The sequence below is a fragment of the Leptopilina heterotoma genome, unplaced genomic scaffold (genome assembly GCF_015476425.1).
Source record: "Leptopilina heterotoma isolate Lh14 unplaced genomic scaffold, ASM1547642v1 Lhet_45, whole genome shotgun sequence".
Taxonomy (NCBI): domain Eukaryota; kingdom Metazoa; phylum Arthropoda; class Insecta; order Hymenoptera; family Figitidae; genus Leptopilina; species Leptopilina heterotoma.
In genome coordinates, this window is record NW_025111086.1 from 1,637,915 (window position 1) to 1,659,015 (window position 21,101).

General features: G+C 27.6%; 3 protein-coding genes across 4 annotated transcripts; 2 read left to right on the forward strand and 1 right to left on the reverse strand.

Annotated features, from left to right (window-relative positions):
• The first annotated feature begins 12 nt into the window (after positions 1–12).
• On the forward strand, positions 13–10,772 carry LOC122507225 (nuclear pore complex protein Nup160 homolog). 2 transcript variants are annotated; one of them, XM_043619835.1, is made up of 14 exons: positions 13–220; positions 555–868; positions 1,620–1,737; positions 1,816–2,345; positions 2,488–3,291; positions 3,398–3,828; positions 3,957–4,178; positions 6,042–6,724; positions 6,823–7,167; positions 8,979–9,161; positions 9,400–9,566; positions 9,652–9,885; positions 9,989–10,084; positions 10,151–10,772. In XM_043619835.1, exons 1-13 carry the CDS (start codon positions 139–141, stop codon positions 10,079–10,081), a joined length of 4,206 nt encoding a protein of 1,401 aa, XP_043475770.1. In that variant the 5' UTR covers positions 13–138; the 3' UTR covers positions 10,082–10,084; positions 10,151–10,772. The 2 variants fall into 2 exon arrangements, with proteins under 2 accessions (XP_043475770.1, XP_043475769.1); XM_043619834.1 differs by having other exon boundaries at positions 10,173–10,772.
• Positions 10,773–11,544: 772 nt separating this feature from the next.
• LOC122507227 (ATP synthase subunit alpha, mitochondrial) lies at positions 11,545–17,023 on the forward strand. The gene is made up of 8 exons (XM_043619837.1): positions 11,545–11,736; positions 12,074–12,187; positions 12,319–12,668; positions 13,416–13,772; positions 14,009–14,390; positions 16,153–16,297; positions 16,379–16,496; positions 16,623–17,023. The coding sequence occupies exons 1-8, from the start codon at positions 11,671–11,673 to the stop codon at positions 16,735–16,737; spliced, it is 1,647 nt and encodes a 548-aa protein (XP_043475772.1). The 5' UTR covers positions 11,545–11,670; the 3' UTR covers positions 16,738–17,023.
• Positions 17,024–17,101: 78 nt separating this feature from the next.
• LOC122507228 (elongation factor Tu-like) lies at positions 17,102–20,697 on the reverse strand. Its single transcript, XM_043619838.1, has 4 exons — positions 19,883–20,697; positions 18,068–18,439; positions 17,793–17,984; positions 17,102–17,645 (listed from the first exon to the last, which is right to left on the reverse strand). Exons 1-4 carry the CDS (start codon positions 20,399–20,401, stop codon positions 17,331–17,333), a joined length of 1,398 nt encoding a protein of 465 aa, XP_043475773.1. The 5' UTR covers positions 20,402–20,697; the 3' UTR covers positions 17,102–17,330.
• Between the last annotated feature and the right edge of the window lie 404 nt (positions 20,698–21,101).

The following is a 21,101-nucleotide window of genomic DNA, read 5'->3' on the forward strand; positions in this document are numbered from 1 at the left end:
TAGTGGTTTTTTAGTGAAGCTTTATAACAAATGTGCTTGGCGCGCTCAACGGTTGTAGACGTTGCAAAATATTTCCTTTTTTGTGCTTATTTAAATGAAAACTTAATTAAAAGGTGTTAGTAATAGTGATAAGAGATAATGGAGTTTCCCCTCGGTTACAGGGAAGTCATTCCAGACCAAACTGTACCTGAGAAGTGGAAGGAAATCACCCTGAATACCGGTTTGTTTAACCTAACCTTCAAATCAATTTTTTATTTATCTTGTTGAAAAATTATTATTTTTGGGGGGTAGATTAATAATTATGGTGCTTAATTTTTATTTTGGATTGTTTCATACCCTGGTAATGTGTGTTGAAAGAGAATATTTTCTTGTTTCGACGTGACTTAACCTTCAGTTTATTTTACAAATTTCTTTTTAACAAACATTTAACAAAGAATAGAAACTGATTGTTTTCAGTTGTTTGTTTGTATTCGTTAATTTGTTTGAATCATTTTTGAGTTATCATTTGTTTCTGGTACGAAGAGTATGATTAATGGTAATATTTATTTTTACAGGTGGAAGTCAAAGTACGTTACAGGACATTAAAGTACCGGAAAGAGCGGGTGGTTATTCGTACAAGGATTGCTCGAAATATTTCACTCGTAATCGTTTCATTTATTGGAGAATATGTCATGATATTCTTGAATTAGTTGAGCACAGTTTGGATGTTAATTTAGCGAATTGTCGAGTGCGTTACAAGTTCACGGATACACCAATTTTGGATGGTATTTCAATTCACGAAACAGCGAATTCAGTTATTATTCTAATTGCCACAGTGTCTAGTATTCATAAATTGAGTTTCCCCCATCCGGACAAAATCCACAGACAGGTAAAAGGATTTTTTGTTATTAAGATTAATCAATTAATAGTTAATCAATCGATTACTTAATTGATATTGAAAATTAGGCTAATTACTAATCAATAATTTCTTTTTAAATAACTTAATTCTTCAATAACTATCGTAATTTTAATTTAAAAATTAATTAATTAAATTAATTTAAAAATTAATTTTACTTAAATTTATCAAAAATAATTAAATTCTAAAAGAGTTGCGTTTACAATTTTCATAAATAGATGAACTTCAAAAGGTTTTAATTTGTAATTTTATAAAACTTCAATTTTGAATTACATTAATTAGAAATTTTAATGAACTTCGATTTTTAAAAAATTTTAATAATTAAAATTCTTTTGAAATTAATTAAAATTTTTAATATCTAATTAATTATTAAAAATAATGGATTTATAGAAGAATTTCAGGGTCTGAATTTGAATGTTTTGAAAATTTTAATTCCTTTGGAAAAATAATAATGATTAAATATTTATTTAAAACTGAAGTTATTGGTGTTTTTGAGAATAATTTTACAATTAAGGAAATTCGTAAATAAATGTCATAGAACATTTTGTTTAATATCTAATAATTTTTAGAGTGAATAATAATATTCTTTAGGGTCAGGGAAAAAATCAAAATTTTGTCTGAAAATCAATGAAAAGTGAGGAAAAAACAAAATTAAAATTTGTGGTAATCCTGAATCATTCAATTAGTTAATAGATGGTAAAAATTACATCAAAACTGATTTCAGGAACCTTTGCTCGGCTCGCATCCGGATCTAAGTATTCAATCGATTCTCAGTGAAGCATCAGTGCAAACTGCAAGGGATCCTCACACTTTTCACGTTATTCCAACAGCTGGAACTACAAGTAATTTTTTTTGTTTTATTAAATTGGAATTTGAAAAAAGAAAAATAGTTTCTAAAAAAGAAAAATATTTCTTTTTAGATTCGCCGGTTCCACACGCGGCGGCATCATGGCTAACATTACCGCAGGAGGAGGCTCTTTACGCTTTGGCGTACAGTTCGGGTACAATACTTATGTTACGCTTGGACACAATGACGGGTCTTGTGCACAGTCACGAATTAAAACAGGATTCGATAGTACCGCGTTTCCTGAGTGGAATAGCGACTGCTTTTCGTGGTCGCAGTTCCGAGGGTCAAGTTCCAATGGCACTTGAAATCCACACATGCGGCAATGACACTTATTTATTTGCTCTGTGTCGCGAGGGAAATGTTCGCATGTGGTCATCAAATAAGGCGCAGTGCATCGCCGTCACGGATGTTGCCATTGACAATAAAGTCGCCTCACAAGGTGCGCAAGGTCACGTCCTCCGAAAGGCTGTCAGCTCCGAAAATGAACTCTATCTTGGAACTTATCTCAAATTTGGAAATGGTTGCGAATTCAGTATTTTAAAACCGATCCAGGACGCTGGGGTTTTTAAATTTATTCGCGTTTGTACACTCTTTGCTCCTGATGTGAGTACTTCTTTGATCTTATTTTTATAAGAGGGTTGCCACGCAACCTGGAAATGTTAGGGAATTAATTATTATATATTATTCTTTTCGTTTAATTTCTTAGTTGTAATTAATATTTTTTTTATTGTTATTTTTCTTGCAGCAACACTTGGTGGACTTTTCGTTCACAACGACGAGACTGTGGGCCGTTTGGAGGACAACGGACAACGACACGGTGGCAGTGACACACGCACAATTGCCATTGAACGGAGCACAAATCAGTTCCGAATGGGAGACGGCAATTCTGGAACAACCACCTGACAGGGATTATATTGTAAGTGATCCGGGAACGGATCCACGGCAAGCTTATGTTAATTTTATCTTCCATCCGGGACAATTTTCATTGGCTGACATAACACGAGCTCTTAGTATTTATCGACGTTCGAATCTTATTGCGGACATAAGTTTATCGCCGGCAGTACTCAAGGAACGTGTTTGCATGGCAGTTGAGGCTGATATACAAGCAGAAGTTATGGACTATGAATTAATGGATGAGGACTATTTGGAAATAGCGAATCGTTGTTGGTCGAAATTCTATTCGTGCGTGGTGCAATATCACGTGAATGGTTCGCGACCTGTTGGTTTATTATTGTTGCAAAATGTTTACGGTGTTGCTTTATTGAAGAAATCGTCCTTCTCACTTTTACGACCAATGGAGGCACTGGAGCATTTAATGCTCTCGAATGAGAGGAGTTATGTGTCGAGATTTAAAACAACGCCCGTATTATCTCAGGATGATGGTATTTGTCAGGATTTGATAATGCTGATGTCGTCACTTGTCATGCTCGAGGATCAGATTTCCGAGGAATTGAAAGCTAATATTGAACGGGAATTGTATAATCTTAAGAGTCCGGATATTATCGTTGAGGATATGCTCTCGAAACTTATTTTAGAAACTGATGATCCGGTATGTGATTTTTTTATTTTATTACAATTTTATCTGTAAACTGAAATTTTATTTGTAAGTATTTTTGTTTCTCTTTAATTATTTTTGTTTTATTGAACTTTTTCAGCTTTTGGACTACGATTTTCAAACGGAGTTGAATCATAGACTGAAGAATGTGAGAGATGTTTCGAAAGCGATGGCGATGCTATTGGAGGCGTTGACTTACGATTTGGGACAGCCGAGTAAATTGGATCTTCAAGATAATCAGGAAGCGTCGCGAGCTTTAATGAACGTCAGTCATTTATTTGGCAGTCAATTGGGAATTTCGACAATTGCCGAGTCTGTGTCGCAAATTACTCTCCTTAGATTTTCGATTTGTCGCGATTTGTTGATCCTCCAGCAGATTATTTTGACGAGACCGGAATTATTCAATTCCTCATCGTTACACGCAATCAGATCGACTTTAGCACCGAGAACTGTTGAACTTATTCAAGCCTATTTTGTTGTCATTTGGATTTGCGGCTCTAATGCCACTTCTAATCTTTCTCCAGCTCTACTGTAAGTAAATTTTGACAAATAAACTAATAATTGAACTATTAACTAATTAATTACATTTTTTTAAACTAATTAATGACTAGAATAAAACAAATTAAAAGAGTAGATTTTAATGAAAATTAATTTGATAGGGAAACAAGTGTGCAGAGATTGTCGTTATTAAAATTAACGGATTCAAAAGTGAATGTAATACAACGACAGCAGAGATCGCTGTCTCTATTGGAATTATTCATTCAAAGTGGAGGTGCAAAACACGCTCAAAAATTGTTGGCAAATACATTACCGGAACCATCAGCTTTAATTTTATGGCACTATGGAATGCTGACGCATTCTACTCTCATCGCACAACTTGTGTATCCTTTTTATCATAATTATTTTTCACAGGAAAATATTTAATTAATTATTAAATAATAATTATTAATTCGGGACTGCAATGTCAGGGAATTTTATCAAAAATATCAAAGTTTCAGAATTAATTGAAAAATTCTAGTTTTTAGTGTAAAAAACACTTTTATAAGACTTAAAAACCTTGAATTCTTCTTTAATTTTAATCACCTTAAAATCATTTAAATAAAAATAATAGAAAAAATAATAATAATAAAGAATAATAATAAATAATAAAAATAATAATAATAATAAAAAAATAATAAATAATAATAATAATAATAATAATAATAATAATAATAATAAATAATAATAATAATAATAAAAAAATAATAATATTTTAATAGAAATAAATTTAAAAATATTACCCTGATTTTTTTTATTTCGGTAAATAATTAAATTTATTTCGAATAATTAAATTCTAGAATAACTTTTTTAAAGACATTATGAATTGTTTAAAACGAAAATATTAAATTAGAAAGGATGTTAGTTAAAAAAATGTTACAATTTTTAGAAATAATTGAATTTCAGAAAGTTTTAAAATAAATATTTTCAAAATTTTCATTCTCATGAAGAAAATAATAAAAATTAAATATTTATTCACTAAAAATTTAAAAATATTACCCTGATTTTTCTTATTTCGGTAATTAATTAAATTTATTTTGAATAATAATTCTAGAATAACTTTTTTAAAGACGTTATGAATTGTTTGAAATGAAAATATTACATTAGAAAAGATATTAGTTAAAAAATTGTTGCAATTTTTGAAAATAACTGAATTTTAGAAGGTTTTAAAATAAAACTTTTCAAAATTTCAATTCTCGTGAAGAAAGTAATAAAAATTAAATATTTATTTAAAAAATTATTTAAGTTTTAGGCAATTTTAATTTAATTCTTTAAATATACTTAAATTTTTAAAATATTTTTATATAAAAGAAAATTAAGAAAATTTATTGGAGAAAATTAAATTATATAATTGAAATTTTGTAAAATTGAATTAGAAATAATTAAATTTTTTAAAGAACTTCACCAGAGATTTATAGAAAATCGAATTTTCAACGAATTTTAATTAAAATTTTTGTCAATGAGTTAATTTTAAAACAATTTAAATTTATAATTCTTTTTCTAGGAATTAAAGTTTTAAAAAATTGTAAAATTCTAAAAAATTAGTTTTTTAAAATTTTTCGGTTCAATTTTCTAAAGATAATTGAATTATTTTAAACAAGTAATTGAAAATTTTTAAAATAAGTAATTAACATTTACAAGAATTCGAGTAAAAATAATTGAATTCTTTAATAATTTCACCAGATTTCACTGTAATTTTTGAAAATAATGGAGGGAAATTTGCCACAGTATAACTAATTTTATTTTTTAAATCGAAACTCTTAAAGTTGTATTTTAATTTTTGGCTTCTAAAAATTATCCTTTTTTGATTTTTTTATAATTTAATTTCCCTTGAATATTTGTTTTATGATAGGAAAAAATTTGAATTTTTTTATTATAGGAATTAAAATTCTATCTGGAAATCAGAAAAATTCAGAAAAAGACAAAATCAAATTTTTGTGGCAACCCTGATTCAAATTTTTCTTTTTCAAAGTAAATCTTTTATTCGTAATTATGGTGAATTAATTATTAAATAAAATACTTTCAATTTTGAGAATGTATATAAATATTTATATTTATTTATATTATTTATTTTTTATATAATAATTTATTGTAATTTTAGCCTTTTGGCCCGGAAGTGGACTTGTTTTTATATATATTTATTTATTTCTCATTTGTAATGAGAATGTGATTGTCAAACGTTATTGAATCCTTAACGAACAATTTAGTTGGCCAAGATCGGGAAATTTCATTTTTCCAAAATGGCTCCTGTCGAGCTGTCAATTTCTCCTTGTTCAGGAGTACGTTCGTCTCCTAAGTAATTGGTGTGAATGGAACAGTGCCTCGAGGAAATTTATTCTAGCCGTTTCACTTTTGGAAATGGGCGAACCGCAAAAGGCGTGCGATCAATTTCTTCGCTCGTCAAATGGTGTATTAACGGATCAGTTTATTGCTGACAAATTTCTGGAACCAACATCAATAACGGAGAATAATGCTCTCGTCAATTATTATTTAAAAGTTATTGAACTTTTCGATCAGCATAATGCGTCGGATTGTGTTATTGAATTGGCCGAGACGGCAATTGCAATTGCTGATAGAAATGATCCAAATTTACCGACATTACATTCCATTGTTTTTGCTCAACATCTCAATTTGGGGCATCACGTTGAGGCTTATCATTGTTTGAATTCAAATCCCGATTCAGCGAGACGTGTTGATTGTTTAAGACAACTTGTTGTCACACTTTTCGAAAGAAAGAAACTCGTTGATCTTGTTTCGTTTCCATATGTCGATATGTATGAAGATTTGGAGAGAATTGTTGAGGGCCGAGCGAGGAGTGTCGATTTAATGGAGAATAATTATTATAATTTCTTGTACAGTTTCCATGTTAATAAGGGAAATTTCCGGAAAGGTAATTTAAGCATTTTCTTAAATTTTAAATTGACTAGACTAAATAGTTACAAAGTTTCCAAATTAATTAATTTACGATTTTTCTGATTATTTTTTTAGCTGGATCGGTAATGTATGAGCAAGCGATGCGTTTGGGACAGGAATCGCATTCGGCGCCGATTATTTCGAAACAGGCGCAATGCCTCTTGGCTTGTATAAATTGTTTGAGTTTGGTTAATGAAAAATATCGTTGGATCGTCAGGCCTGTTGTTGATCAATCTTTTTATGAAGAAAAAAATCCAAAGACGAAACGAAGTATCGATGGAAAGGAAGTGCTTCATTATAAGGTGAAGAGACAAGTGGAAGTTGTTGAATTGAAGGATATCAAGAAGGAATATTACATCGTTGAGGCAAGATTGAAACTATCGAAACTCAATTCCGAATTGCTTGTTGTCGCACAAGTCGGTAAGTAAATTTTAATTTGTCAGCATTGTTGCTTCTTTTTTGTTCTCAGTTTGTTCTTCAGGGTGGCCACATGTCAGTAAAGTCAGTAAAGTCAGGGAAATGTCAGGAAAAAAAATGTTGTCAGAAGAATTAAGAAAATTAAGACTTTTATCGATTTATTTTCAAAAATTGCGACTTTTTCGACTTTTCTTCCAAACATTGCAACAAAATACAACAATTTTTTAGTAAAAAAAAAATGCAACTTATTTTTATTCTTATAATACGAAAAATAACTATAAGCAAATCTCTCAAAAATTGTTTTTTAATCATTTGTTAACATCATTAAATTTTTCAAATATATTTATAATAAAAATCTTTTTAAATAGTTAAAATTTTGTAAAATTTTAACTAATTGAAATTGAATTAAATTTAATTGAAATTAATTTATTTCAAGTATTTATTTACAATTTTTAAAATTCAATTTTTGAAGAATTTTAATTGCAAATTTTTGAAAATATTTGAATTATCAAAAATTTTAGTGAAAAATCTTTAAAGGTAAATTTAAAAATGAAAATTAATTAACATTAGCTTCTAATTTTTTAAAATTCAATATTTTCAGTATTTTCAATTACATATTTCCAAAAATTTAAATACATACAACAATAATAACATTTTAGAATTATTTTTAACATTTTGGAGAAAACAATCTTGTTCAAAAGTTATAATTAAAATTCTTCGAAAAATTAATTAGTTTTTCGAAATTGTACAAAAATTCTTTTAAGAAATTCAATTAATTTCGAAAAATTACATTAAAATATTTTTAAAAACTAATTCTTAAAATTCTTTTCTCATAATTTTTTAAGATTCAATTATCTTCAAACAAAGTAAACAAAAATTTATGAAAATTTACTTTTTGGACTTATAAAAAATTTTTGAGAAATCATGGGCCTGTTTATTCAAATACATCTATAATAGAAATCTTTTTCAATAGTTGAAATTTTGTAAAATATACCTAATTGAAAATAATTTATTTCAAGTATTTTTTTACAATTTTTGAAGAATTTTAATTTCAAATTTTGAAAATATAATTGAAATATCAAAAATTTTGATGAAAAAACTTTAAAGGTAAATTTAAAAATGAAAATTAATGAAAATTAGTTTCTAATTTTTTTGAAATTTAATATTTTCAATTACATATTTCCAAAAATTCAAATACATACAAAAATTTTTATTTATATTTTTCAAAAATTCAATTATTTTTAAAAGATTTTAGCAAATTTTAATTGTTTGGAAATTTTTCAAAATTGAAAAACTAATTATCTTTCAAAAATTATTTAAAAATAACTTAAGAAAAAAACATGAACAGTTACAATTATTATAAAAAATTGAATTTTCGTATTTAATTAATTTAATTCTCGAAGAATTTTCGGAAAATTATTTAAAATAATTGATTTAAAGATGAAGTTTAGTTGAAAATTGTAGAAAATAATTGAATTCAGGAAGTTTTATAATTGTAATTTTTAGAAATTATTAAAATTCATAAATTTTACTCATTTTCCGTAAAAATTCATATTTTCCTGTAAAAAGAATTTTGTCAGGGAAAATAATAATTTTAATGTCAGTAAATTGTCAGGGAAATTGATAAACTGAAACTTGGGACCACCCTAGTTCTTTTTTCTTTTTAGTTTGTTTTTTGTTCTTAGTTGTTCATTCTGTTCTCAATTTATCTTTTTGTTCTTAATTTATTTTTCTAGTTTTCTTAGTTATAAAAAGAAATTTATTATTTTTATCAATAATATTCCAATTTTTCTATTTTATTTGTGTAAACGTAGGACCTGATGAGTTGATAGCTATTTTGTCGAGCGTTGGATTGTACGTGACGGCTTTGCATTTATGTGAACAATTCGGAATTGGAAAAGGCTCCGTACTTGAAAGTTTAGCTTCACAGTGCGTGAGATTGAGTCAACAAGATGATCCAAAAGCTTGGGATTGGCTTATTCTCAATGATGTCTTTGGTAAACGATTATAACTAAAATTATTATTCTACTTTGAATCCTAAGAATACTAATTAAAATCTTAATTATTTTTTTTCTATTTCTATTTCTAATTTTAATCTTAATTTTAATTCTAATTAATCAAATTAAAATCCCAATTGTCCCACCTAAAATTAATTAGAAAAATCCTACGTAAAATAAACCTCTCTAATTATTCCAAAAAAAAAATTCTTTCTCAATTTTCTATATTTTATTATAGATATTACATTATCAGCATCAAATGTGGCGAATATTGCTTGGAAATTATTGGAGCATTTAACATTGACGCATGAGAAGGAGAATCAAAGTGAATTACATAAAGGAGTTGCCAAAAAACTTCTTCATCATGGAGCATTTATTCCAGCTTGGCTTATGTCTTCCTATAAGGTAATTTAATTGAAGGAATTTTTTTCTATTGGCTTTTTGGAGGAATTTTTTATTCTTATTTTCAAAATTTTTTGTTATGTTTTAGAAACGAAATGCCGCTGAATTGCTACGACTTTTATTGAACATGGGTCGAATACTCGAGGCAAGTGAACTTGCGATTGATTTTATAAGAGCAATTTTGGGCAAAGGAATGGAACACTTTGATTTTGAATCACCTCTCGTGGCAACAAAACCTCCCGTTTGGTTACCATTAAATACTGTCGAACTTTTATTATTGGAATTAGAACACGCAAGTAATGAAGATAAAAGTTATATCGAGGTAAACATTCATTTTGCAAATTATTTAAAAACAATAAAATAATAGTAATAATAATTAAATCAGAAAAAACGTTATTTTTCTAATAATAAATTTAAATTTTTAGACCTACGATGATTTGAAGGACACTTTGGAAGATTATATCGAAATTGTAAAACGCGTGTCAGTTGATATGATACAATACAGAACACTTTCTTAACAAGTAAGTAATTTCAAATTTTAAATAAAGGATTAAATTTAAAAAAAACAATTATTTATATTCTAATAGAAATATTCTTTTTTATTTTCAGATTTCAATCGATTTCCGTAATAAACGACTGATTTTCACTGGCACAAAAGAAAATGATTTATCAAAAAAAAAGAATGATCTATTTTTCCGTGAAAATTTCTTGTAAATATCTCCTCTTTTTTTTACTTCTCAATGTCTACACAATATTAGATAATTTTCTTCTTCAATGTTCACAATTTATTAATTTATACGTTTATAATTTTAAAAGTCAACAATAATTTTTTCAAACAGTTAAAAAAAATGTGTGCCAATAACTTGACTAAGATAGAAAAACAAATTTTGCACGTTTTTTTTTTTGTTTTTAAATAATCTCTTTCTTTTCAAAGTGAAATAGAAAAATTAGTAAATAATATTTTGTTAGTATTTTTATAAGCAATATAATTGTCGAGAATTAATTTGAAAATTTCGTATTTTTATGTTGAGTTGGGTTTTTTTTATTTTGTTAAATTTGACTTTCAATTTTTTTTTTTCTGTATGAATTGTTGTCATCGTTTATGGTGATATTTATACTTAGTAAATAAGCAACGTAATTGGCAAAAGTCATTTTTGTAAAGGAACAATACTTTGATAACTGAATAAAAGTAAAACTTTTGTAAATTTATATTTTACTAGTTCTATTTTAGTAATTAGTAATTAAAATTTTTCTTTTATATTCAGAATTGAATTTAATCTCCAAAGAATCCAAATATATTCAGAGAATTAAAAAAAGATTTTAAATAGTTCTGAGAAATTCAATTATTTCCAATACAATTCATCTTGAGAATTCAATTATAACATTTGAATAAAATTCTTCGTTAGAAATCAATTATTTTCAAAAATAATAAAATTTTTCTTGAGAATTCAATTATTTTTAAAACTGTTGATAAAATTTTTCATAAAAATTCAATTTTAAGAAATATTCAATTATTAAATAAATTATTTATTTTTGAATGTAAATAATTGAATTCTCGAAAAAGTTTCTAATAAAAATTTATTAAAAAATGAATTTCAGGTAAAATTTTAGATAATAATTGAATATTAAAATAATGTTCAGCTATACATTTTTAACACTCAAAGTTAATTAATTAAACTTTACAAACAAAACAATTTTCGGATTATTTAAATTTCCCTCCCATTGTTGCTTCATTCAAACATAACCTCAAAACCGGAAATAGCGTCACGATTATCAATTGTTATTTTTTCGGTTTTTTCCAATTGGGGCTAAAATAAAGAGGAATAATAAATTAAATGAATGGAAAGTATTTTTAAATTAACGAAATTCGTATAAATTCCATTAAAAAATAGCCGAAAATGGTAAATATTTGTGGGAGAAGGAAACTGGTGGTACTTTGGGTTCGAGTGTAGAAAATGGATCGATTTATGCCAGTTTCCTGTGCGAAGGCAGCGTGGACGTTAAGAGGTGGGGTTAAACGAGACGTTCTTCTGCTCGTTCGTGTCTTGAACGTTCTTCATCCTACTTTGACATCGTAGTCCGGTCGACGGACAAAAAAGTATAAAAAATGGCCCTATTGTCCCTTCGTCTGGCTGCCTCTGTGGCAAGACAACTGCCAAACGCCACTGTACAGGTAAATTCCACAAAATTTTTCACACAGTAACAACATAATTCGGAGCAAATTTTGCAAGTGTTATATGAATGCCTTGAGAGTGTGCGCCGACATTTTCCATAAGTGCCACCGGTCATATTTTTAATATTTAAATCTCGATTTTCTTTTCTTCTCAATTCTTTATCTTCAGTTTTGAACAAAGTGTTTTCATTCAGTAAAATTGTTATTTTGCTCTAAAATAAAAATACCGCCCTCGATAATAGTCCCTCTATTACATAAATGAGACGTTATGTAATAAGTATTTTGGTGATGGGGAAAAAATGATTGTTTTCACTAGGAATTCAATTTTTTCATTTAGATTAAATATCCAGCGACTGGAATTGCTTCACGTAAATATCATGTCTCATGCAGTAGAAGATCTGCTGAAATTTCTGCAATTTTGGAGGAACGTATTCTTGGTTCTGCACCAAAGGTGAGTTTTAAAAACGTTTAAAAATCGAATTTTAAAATTTGAGAAGAATTTTAAGTTTAGAAAAGAATTTTACTTGAAAGAGGAAATAATTTTTGAGGGTAAAGAAGATGAATGTTTTTTTTTCGTTGTAGGCAAACTTGGAAGAAACTGGACGTGTCTTGAGTATTGGAGATGGTATCGCTCGTGTTTACGGTCTTAAGAATATTCAGGCCGACGAGATGGTGGAATTCAGTTCTGGATTAAAGGGAATGGCCTTGAATTTGGAACCCGATAATGTTGGTGTTGTCGTATTCGGTAATGATAGGCACATTAAGGAAGGAGATATTGTCAAACGTACCGGAGCAATTGTCGATGTGCCAGTTGGTGAACAATTATTGGGACGTGTTGTCGATGCCCTGGGTAATCCCATTGACGGCAAGGGACCACTTAACAATAAACTTCGTTTCCGTATTGGTACCAAGGCCCCTGGTATCATTCCTAGGTAAATTTTTTTCTCAATTCTGATAGTATTTTTAGTTGGTGGAAATTATTTTGCAATCATTTCAGATTTCACAATTAATTTACCTAGTTTTCAAATTAATTATTTGGGAATTAATTCAGTTGGTAAATGTTATTTTGAATTTATTTATTTGGAAATTATTTCAGTTTGGGAAAATTACAGGGTTGCCACAGGTCAAGAAAGTTAGGGAAATTAAGGAAAAGTCGGGGATTTTTATTAAAATTACTGGGAAAAAAAGAATTTTTAAAATTCATAAGAAAATTCGTAAAATACTTAATTTTGGTGTCTTTTGTTTGCCTCATAAACTATGAAATTACCACAAATTCTAATACAAAACCTTCAATTTTTTCTATTTCTGACAATAATGTCTTTTTAAAAAACTGAACAACAATTATAAAATTATTACTTAGAAATTATTTAATGAAGAATTTTATTTAAATATTTGAAAAATAATTGAATTTTAAAAGAATTGCGTTTGCAATTTTCATAAATAGATGAATTTCAATTTGAAATTTTAGGAAATTTCAATTTTCAATGAATTTAATTAAAAATTTTAAAGAACTTAGATTATCGAAAACAGAAGATATTGATGTTTTCGAATAATTCCATAATTAAATTGTCTGGAAATCAGGGAAATGGAAAATTAAATTTTTGTGGCAACTCTTGAATTAGCTTTTCGTGAAGTTTGTGATATTTTTCATTACTTATTTGATTTGTGTATTTTTCTAGGGTGTCTGTCAGGGAGCCTATGCAAACCGGTATCAAGGCTGTCGACTCTTTGGTGCCAATTGGTCGTGGTCAGCGTGAGTTGATCATTGGCGACAGGCAAACTGGAAAGACTGCTCTTGCCATTGATACAATTATCAATCAGAAGCGTTTCAATGACGGTGGCGAGGAGAAGAAAAAATTGTACTGTATATACGTCGCCATCGGTCAGAAAAGATCAACCGTTGCACAAATTGTGAAACGTTTGACCGACAGTGGAGCCATTGGTTACACTATTATTGTATCGGCAACAGCTTCCGATGCCGCTCCTCTGCAGTACTTGGCGCCATACTCCGGCTGTGCCATGGGAGAATTCTTCAGGTATTTTCCCCTTTTCATCCTTTCTTTTTTCATAATTGTATTTTCTTTTTAAAATTCGTTTCTTATTTCATAATTACGTTTTTTTTTCTTCTCAAAATTCTCTTGAATTGAAAAGAATTTTCCTTTTTAAGAATTGAATTGAATTGAAAAGAATTTTCCTTTTTAATAATTGAATTTAATTGAAAAATAAGAAAAGTATTTTCTTATAATTGAATTTGGAACTTTTATTTTTGCAGAGATAATGGAAAGCACGCTTTGATCATCTATGACGATTTGTCGAAACAGGCTGTGGCTTATCGTCAAATGTCTTTGTTACTGAGACGACCCCCAGGTCGTGAGGCCTATCCAGGAGATGTGTTCTATCTTCACTCGCGTCTCCTTGAGAGAGCGGCTAAAATGAACGAGTCACTTGGTGGTGGTTCGTTGACCGCCTTGCCAGTCATTGAAACACAAGCCGGTGATGTGTCTGCTTACATTCCCACCAATGTCATTTCCATCACTGACGGACAAATCTTCTTGGAAACTGAATTGTTCTACAAGGGTATCCGACCTGCCATCAACGTCGGTTTGTCTGTCTCCCGTGTAGGATCTGCTGCCCAGACCAAGGCCATGAAGCAGGTTCGTTCCATTTTTCACTAAAGTTCCTTTTTTTCATTTTTCTTTCTTTTTTTCCTTTTTTCTTTCTTTTCTCCTTTTTTTCCTTCTTTCTTTCTTTTCTCCTTTATTTCTTTCTTTTCCCCTTTTTTCCTTCTTTTATTTCTCCCTTTTTATTTTCCCCAGAGTTTATTTATTTCTAATTTAGAATTTTGCAATGTTTCTAATTTCTTTTTCTTCTAAGTTTATCTATTTCCAGGCCTCGGATATTATGATTTTTTCGACTTTTATCGACTTATATTAAAAAATTGCGACTTTTTCGACTTTTCTTCCAAATTTTGCGACAAAATACCATATTTTTAGTATAAAATGCTGCAACTTTTTTCGATTTTTACGCGCAGTATAAAAAATAGCTGTAGATATGTTGAAAAATAAATCCTTTTTTTTAAGTATTTTATTATAATTTTTGAAAATTAACTAAATAGAATTTTCATTGAAAATTTTGGAAATAATTGAATTTTTAAAAATTTTAATGAATAATCTTCAAGTGTAAATTCGATAGAAAATAAAAATATTAAAATAGTTTTGAAAAAAGTAATTCTCTGACAAAGTAATTTAAAATTTTTTAAAATTTACTATTTTAGAATTTTTGAGAAATTATTTATAATTAAAATTCATTAAAAATTTGATTATTTTTTAAAATATTTTTTCAAAACTCAATTATTTATATGCTTATTAAATTTTTTTGCAAAAATTTAATTATTTTAGGGAATTTTATTAAAATTCGTTGCAAAATTCAATTATTTTCATGAATTTTAATAAAATTTATGTCTAAATTCAATTTTTTAGAAATTTTAAAAAAATTTATTGCAAAATTCAATTATTTTCAGGAATTATAATAAAAATGTTTGTCTAAATTCAATTTTCAGGATTTTTTAAAAATTTATTGAAAAATTCAATTATTTTCATGAATTTTAATAAAAAAAACTCTTTGCAAAATTCAATTATTTTCAGAAATTTTATTAAAACTTTTGCCAGATTTAATTATTTTAAGGAATTTAATTAAAATTCATTGCAAATTTTAATTATTTTTCAAAGATTTTACTAAATTTAAATTATTTTTTAAAAAGATTTTACTAAATTTCAATTTTTTAAAAAAATTTTAAATTGTTATGTAATTGTAAAACTATTGCATCTTTCAAAAATTATTAGAAATATTTTTATAAAGTTAATTTTACGAATTTATTTATGTATTAAAATTTTTTGAATATATATTCTACCTCAATATCTTTAAAAAGAAAAATAAACGGTTTCAATTATTATAAAAATTGTATTTTTGTACTTTAATAATTGAATTCTTGAAGAAATTTCGTAAAAATATTATAAAGTATTATAGATAATTGATTTAGAAATGAAGTTTAGTTAAAAATTGTAGAAAATAATTGAATTCTTGTAAAAGTTATAGTTTTAATTTTTAGAAATTATTAAATTTCAGAATTTGAAATTTTTTAAATTTTATTTCCTGGTGAAAAAAGAAATAAGAAGTATTTAAATATTTTATATAGCAAAATTATACAAGTTTTGATTAATTGAATTTTGAAATCAGTGAAGAATCAGGGAAATAGAAAATAAAATATTTATGACAATACTAACTTAAATAATCGACTTTTTTTCTATTTTTAATCGACTAAAGCGACTTTTTTTGTTCGTTAAAGTCGATCCGAGGCCTGTTAATTTCTAGTTTAGAATTTTGCACTGTTTCTAATTTCTTTTCTCCCAAAATTAGGTCGCCGGTTCCATGAAATTGGAGTTGGCCCAATATCGTGAGGTCGCCGCCTTCGCCCAGTTCGGTTCCGATTTGGACGCCGCAACACAACAACTTTTGAATCGTGGTGTTCGACTCACTGAACTTTTGAAACAGGGACAATATGGTAAATTTATTTATTTACTTATTTACTAAGCGTTGTAAATGCTAAATTTAATATTAAATTTCAAAAATTATTTTTCCCCAGTGCCCATGGCCATTGAAGAACAAGTCACTGTTATCTACTGCGGTGTCCGCGGCTACCTCGACAAAATGGATCCCGCTAAAATTACCGCCTTCGAGAAAGAATTCCTCGCCCACATTAGGTAAATTTTTTCTATCCTCGAAAATTAAAATTTAAATACAGTTATTATAACGTATATATATATATTTTTTTTTAATATAGATTAATTAAAAATATATATTATCTCTTAATTTTACGATAATTTTAGGTCGACGCAAAAAGACCTCTTGGCAACGATCGCAAAGGAGAATACAATCAGTGAATCATCAGACGCAAAAATGAAGAAACTCGTCACTGACTTCTTGGCGGGATTCAATGCATAAGAAAATCACTCGCTTTAAGGCCAGAGGCGTCTTTAGATCAAGTTATCGAGAGTCGAAGAATCCGCGTTATTGAAGATTCAAGTATAAAGTGACGCACTTAAAAGAAAAAAAAAATTACCCGAATGATGTTCATTCGCAATAAACGCGTCATGTTTATACTCCCAAAAAAAGATGTCATTCAAAAGCAATTCCATTTACGAACGATACAAAGAAAACACAACACAATAGTCCAACATATTATTGATACGTTAACAGTTGGTTCTTTAATAAAAAAGAATTAAAAATATTCGATTTCGTGTATAAACATCTTCTCTGTCTTTTACTGTTTTCTTTTTCTTTTTTTTGAAATAAAAAGAAGACAACATTGTTATTTTATTATTTCTATTTTTCAGTTTAAAAATATGTAAATTGTATTTAAATATCGCATCTATAATCATTTCACAAAAACAATGCACGAATTCGAGCATAAAATAAATATAAAATAGATAACAATTTTTCTTAGTTTGAAAAATTTGATTTTATATTTCCTTTAATAATCAAGGGGGGGGGGGTTGATTTTAAATATTGATAACAAAATTGGTTGCTATTTACCTTTAGGATGCTACATCTTTTTTTCTTTCGTCAAGAGCAGTTTCACATACTCCAGGAATTATGACTCGATTTATTTTCTTTTTATCAACGTGAAGGGAGTCCATTACTTTTGTTATTCGTCCAGTTGCTATTGTTCTTTTTTGCTCTCTGACCGTGAAATTTTGACCGACCATTACTGGCATTTTATCGAGAAATGTTATTCTCGTCGTTGCGTGTTCACCAGGCATTAGGATTTGTGAACCTCCGGGAAGAATGAGATCGAATCTTCCATAAATAGACCACGTTGAACAGTAAACTTGTGTGCAGAATCCATTCACCTGGAAATTGATTCAAAAATGTTTTTTTTAAATATTTTTAAACTAAAAAAATAAAATATTTATTAGAATGTAAATTCTAAATTCTAAATGTAAATTAACTGTATTAATTTGAATTCTTATTTAATTGGGAAGAAATTTTGTACTCACGGGAATAGGTTTCGTTCTTCCACCTTCTTGAGTTGACATTAAATACATTTGGGCTTCGTAATGATTACTAATCGTGAGGGTATTAATTAGACAAAGAATCATTCCTTTTCGAACAGCATTGTGCTTTACTCCTCTTATCAAAACGCCCACATTTTCTCCAGCTTTTGCCATAGGGATACTTTTTTGAAAAACCTGTAATTGAAGAGAATATTTTCAAATTGCGAAATTGCGAAAGAAAACAAAAATACTTTTCGAGTATGAAAAATTAATCTTTCCTGAATGTCAGCAACTGATGTTTTAATTTTTTCATCGAAGCCAAGTAAATGACAATGCATGTTCTTTTGCATTATTCCCTGTTTTATTGTTCCAACGACAACGGTTCCTCGACCAGGTACATTGAAGAAATTATCAACAGGCAAAACAAATGGAGACGTATAATCTCGGGTAGGATTTGGAAGATAATCGTCCATGGCATTTAGGAGATTTTTTACAGACGGAACTCCATATTCGGAAGTATCACCTTTTAAGGCCAGCAAAGCAGAACCTCGAATAAACGGAGTATTATCACTATCGAATCCGTAATTTGATAATAATTCTCTAACTTCTATTTCCACCAGGTCCATCATTTCATCGTCTGACACATCTGCCTATTAAAAAAGTTAATTCGATCACAATTCAATTTTCAATAATATTCTCTATAAAAATTTTTTCTTGAAAAAAAAAATTTCAAAGTCAAACCTTTTTAAAATTAAACAGCTTATAAAAAATTATTATAAAACATGAAGAAATCGATCACTCCGAGTCTTCGACTCGGAGCAATCGATGTCTTCATAATGTTTTCCATAATTTTTAACTAAAACTTTTCTTTAAATTAATTATTTTTAATAATTTTTAAAAAAGTTTTTTGAGAATTTTCATATCTATTTGTTTACAATTAAATTTTATGAAATTTCGATTATTCGAAAATTCGTCAGTTAAAAATATATTAGAAAATAAAAACTTTAAATAACATAAAAAAATTCAATTAAACTTTTAAAAAAAAATTAAATTTAAATTGTATTAAAAATAATTGAATCTCTGTAAAAAAAATTTGATTGAATTAAAAGAAAAGTTTTTGAAAATAATTGATATTTTCCCAAGAATTTAATTAAAATTTTTGAAAATAATTGAATTTTGGAGAAAAAGTTTATTATTTATAAAGATAATTGAAATAATTGAATTCTGCAGATAAATTTTTTAATAATATTTTTTTTAAATACCTAATTGAATTCTATTGTAAAATTTAATTGAAATAGTAGATATTGAAAATAATTGAATTTTGCTAAATTATTGAAATTAATTAAATTTCCACGAAGAATTTTATTTAAATTATTTTGAAAAAAGAATTGAATTGTTTAAAATTACATTAAAATTTTTAAAAATAATTTAATTCTTTCGAGAAATTTAATTAATAATGTATTGACAATAATAATTAAATTCTAATAAATAAATTATAGGAAGGCTTTTTAAAATTATTGAATTTCTCTGATGAATTTTAATAAAATTTTTAAGAATAATTACATTTTTTGAGGAATTTCATTAAAATTGTATTAAAAATTAAAAATAATTGAAATTCTGCGATAACTTTTATTATTTATGAAAACAATTGAATCTCTTTAAAAAAATTTGATTATTTATGAAAATAATTGAATTATTGCGAAGAAATTTATAAGGAATTTGTAAATAATAGAATTCCTGTGAAATTTTTATTATTTATGAAAATAATTTAATGTTTGCGTAGAATTTTATTCAAATTTTGTTTAATAATTGAATTCTTTTAGAAAATTGAATTATTGCGAAGAAAAATTGTAAACCCAGCTCTATTAAAATTGAAATATTTAAAAATAATTAGATTTCAAGAATAGGCACAATAACTTTAGAAAACAATAATTTTCCAGGATTCCAATCAAAATTCCCTGACTTTTCCAGGTGTTTTCAATGTTTATAAAATTCCCTGACATTTCCAGATTCTCCAGGTTGTGTAGCAACCAATAAATAATATTATTTTATTATTTATTATAAATAAATATACAAAATAAATAAATACATACCTTGTTTACATACACAACAATATACTTGATTCCAATTTGTTTAGCAAGCAGAAGATGTTCCTTTGTTTGTGGCATTGGTCCATCGTCAGCGGCGACAATAAGAATCGCTCCATCCATTTGCGATGCTCCGCTAATCATATTTTTAATAAAATCCGCATGTCCCGGACAATCTGTATGTGCATATCGTCTTTTTTCCGTCGAATAGCCAACGTGGGCAATATTAATTGTAATTCCTCGTGCTTTCTCCTCCGGTGCCTTGTCAATTTCATCATAAGAGACATATTTACAATCCTTGTTGATTTCTGATAAATACTTGGTAATTGCGGCAGTTAATGTTGTTTTCCCATGATCGACGTGTCCTATTGTTCCTACATTGCAGACAAGATCTTCCGATTCAGAAACAGTTGAAAATAATCTTCGTCTCGTATGAAAGAGAAATGAATTCTCAATTTTTCGAAGATTACACTTCAAATTATTCGTTTTCAACAGTGTTCGAAATATAAATTTTGACATTAACATTTTCTTCGTATAGTAGGCGAGGGATATTTTACTTTTTACAAATTTCTCACTGTGAGAAACAAATTTTTAATCCATTTTAAACATTTTGATGTTTTGTTTTGAAATTCAGGTAACATAACCTCACTTTGATCATATGGATCATATATGTCATACCTAACCTTACTTTAAACTGTTTTTTTCCGTATTTCAAGAGAAGAAAATTAAGAATTTGAAAAAGAAATGGAAACTAAAGTAAATAGACGATTGTCATTGAAAATAAAGCTATAAGTAATTTTTTTACTGCAACATTGATTAAATTTTAAAAAAACGGAAAAGACTGTAAATACCGTTAAAAGGGGTGTAAAAACCTAACGCAATTTTCGTCACTTTACGTAACAGTTGTAAACAATAAACAACTTTGATACAATTGTTATTTAAAATCATTGATTCGAGGGTAGACTATAGATTTCTTTTCAAAAAAGCAATTTTTGCTTGGTTTGATAACAGAGTTATTGAAATAAAAATTCTTTGACGCGCGTCCAGACCGGAAGTGATAGAAATAAAAAGTAGAATTACCAACTGTAGAAAAGTGATTACTTTCCACTTTTTATTTTTCCTTCAAGAAAAAAGAAAGGAATGATAAATGTATATAAGAGATACTTTTTCAAACAGAAAATCCAGAAAATTAACAATAATTTGGTAGGATTTAGTACCTAAAGAA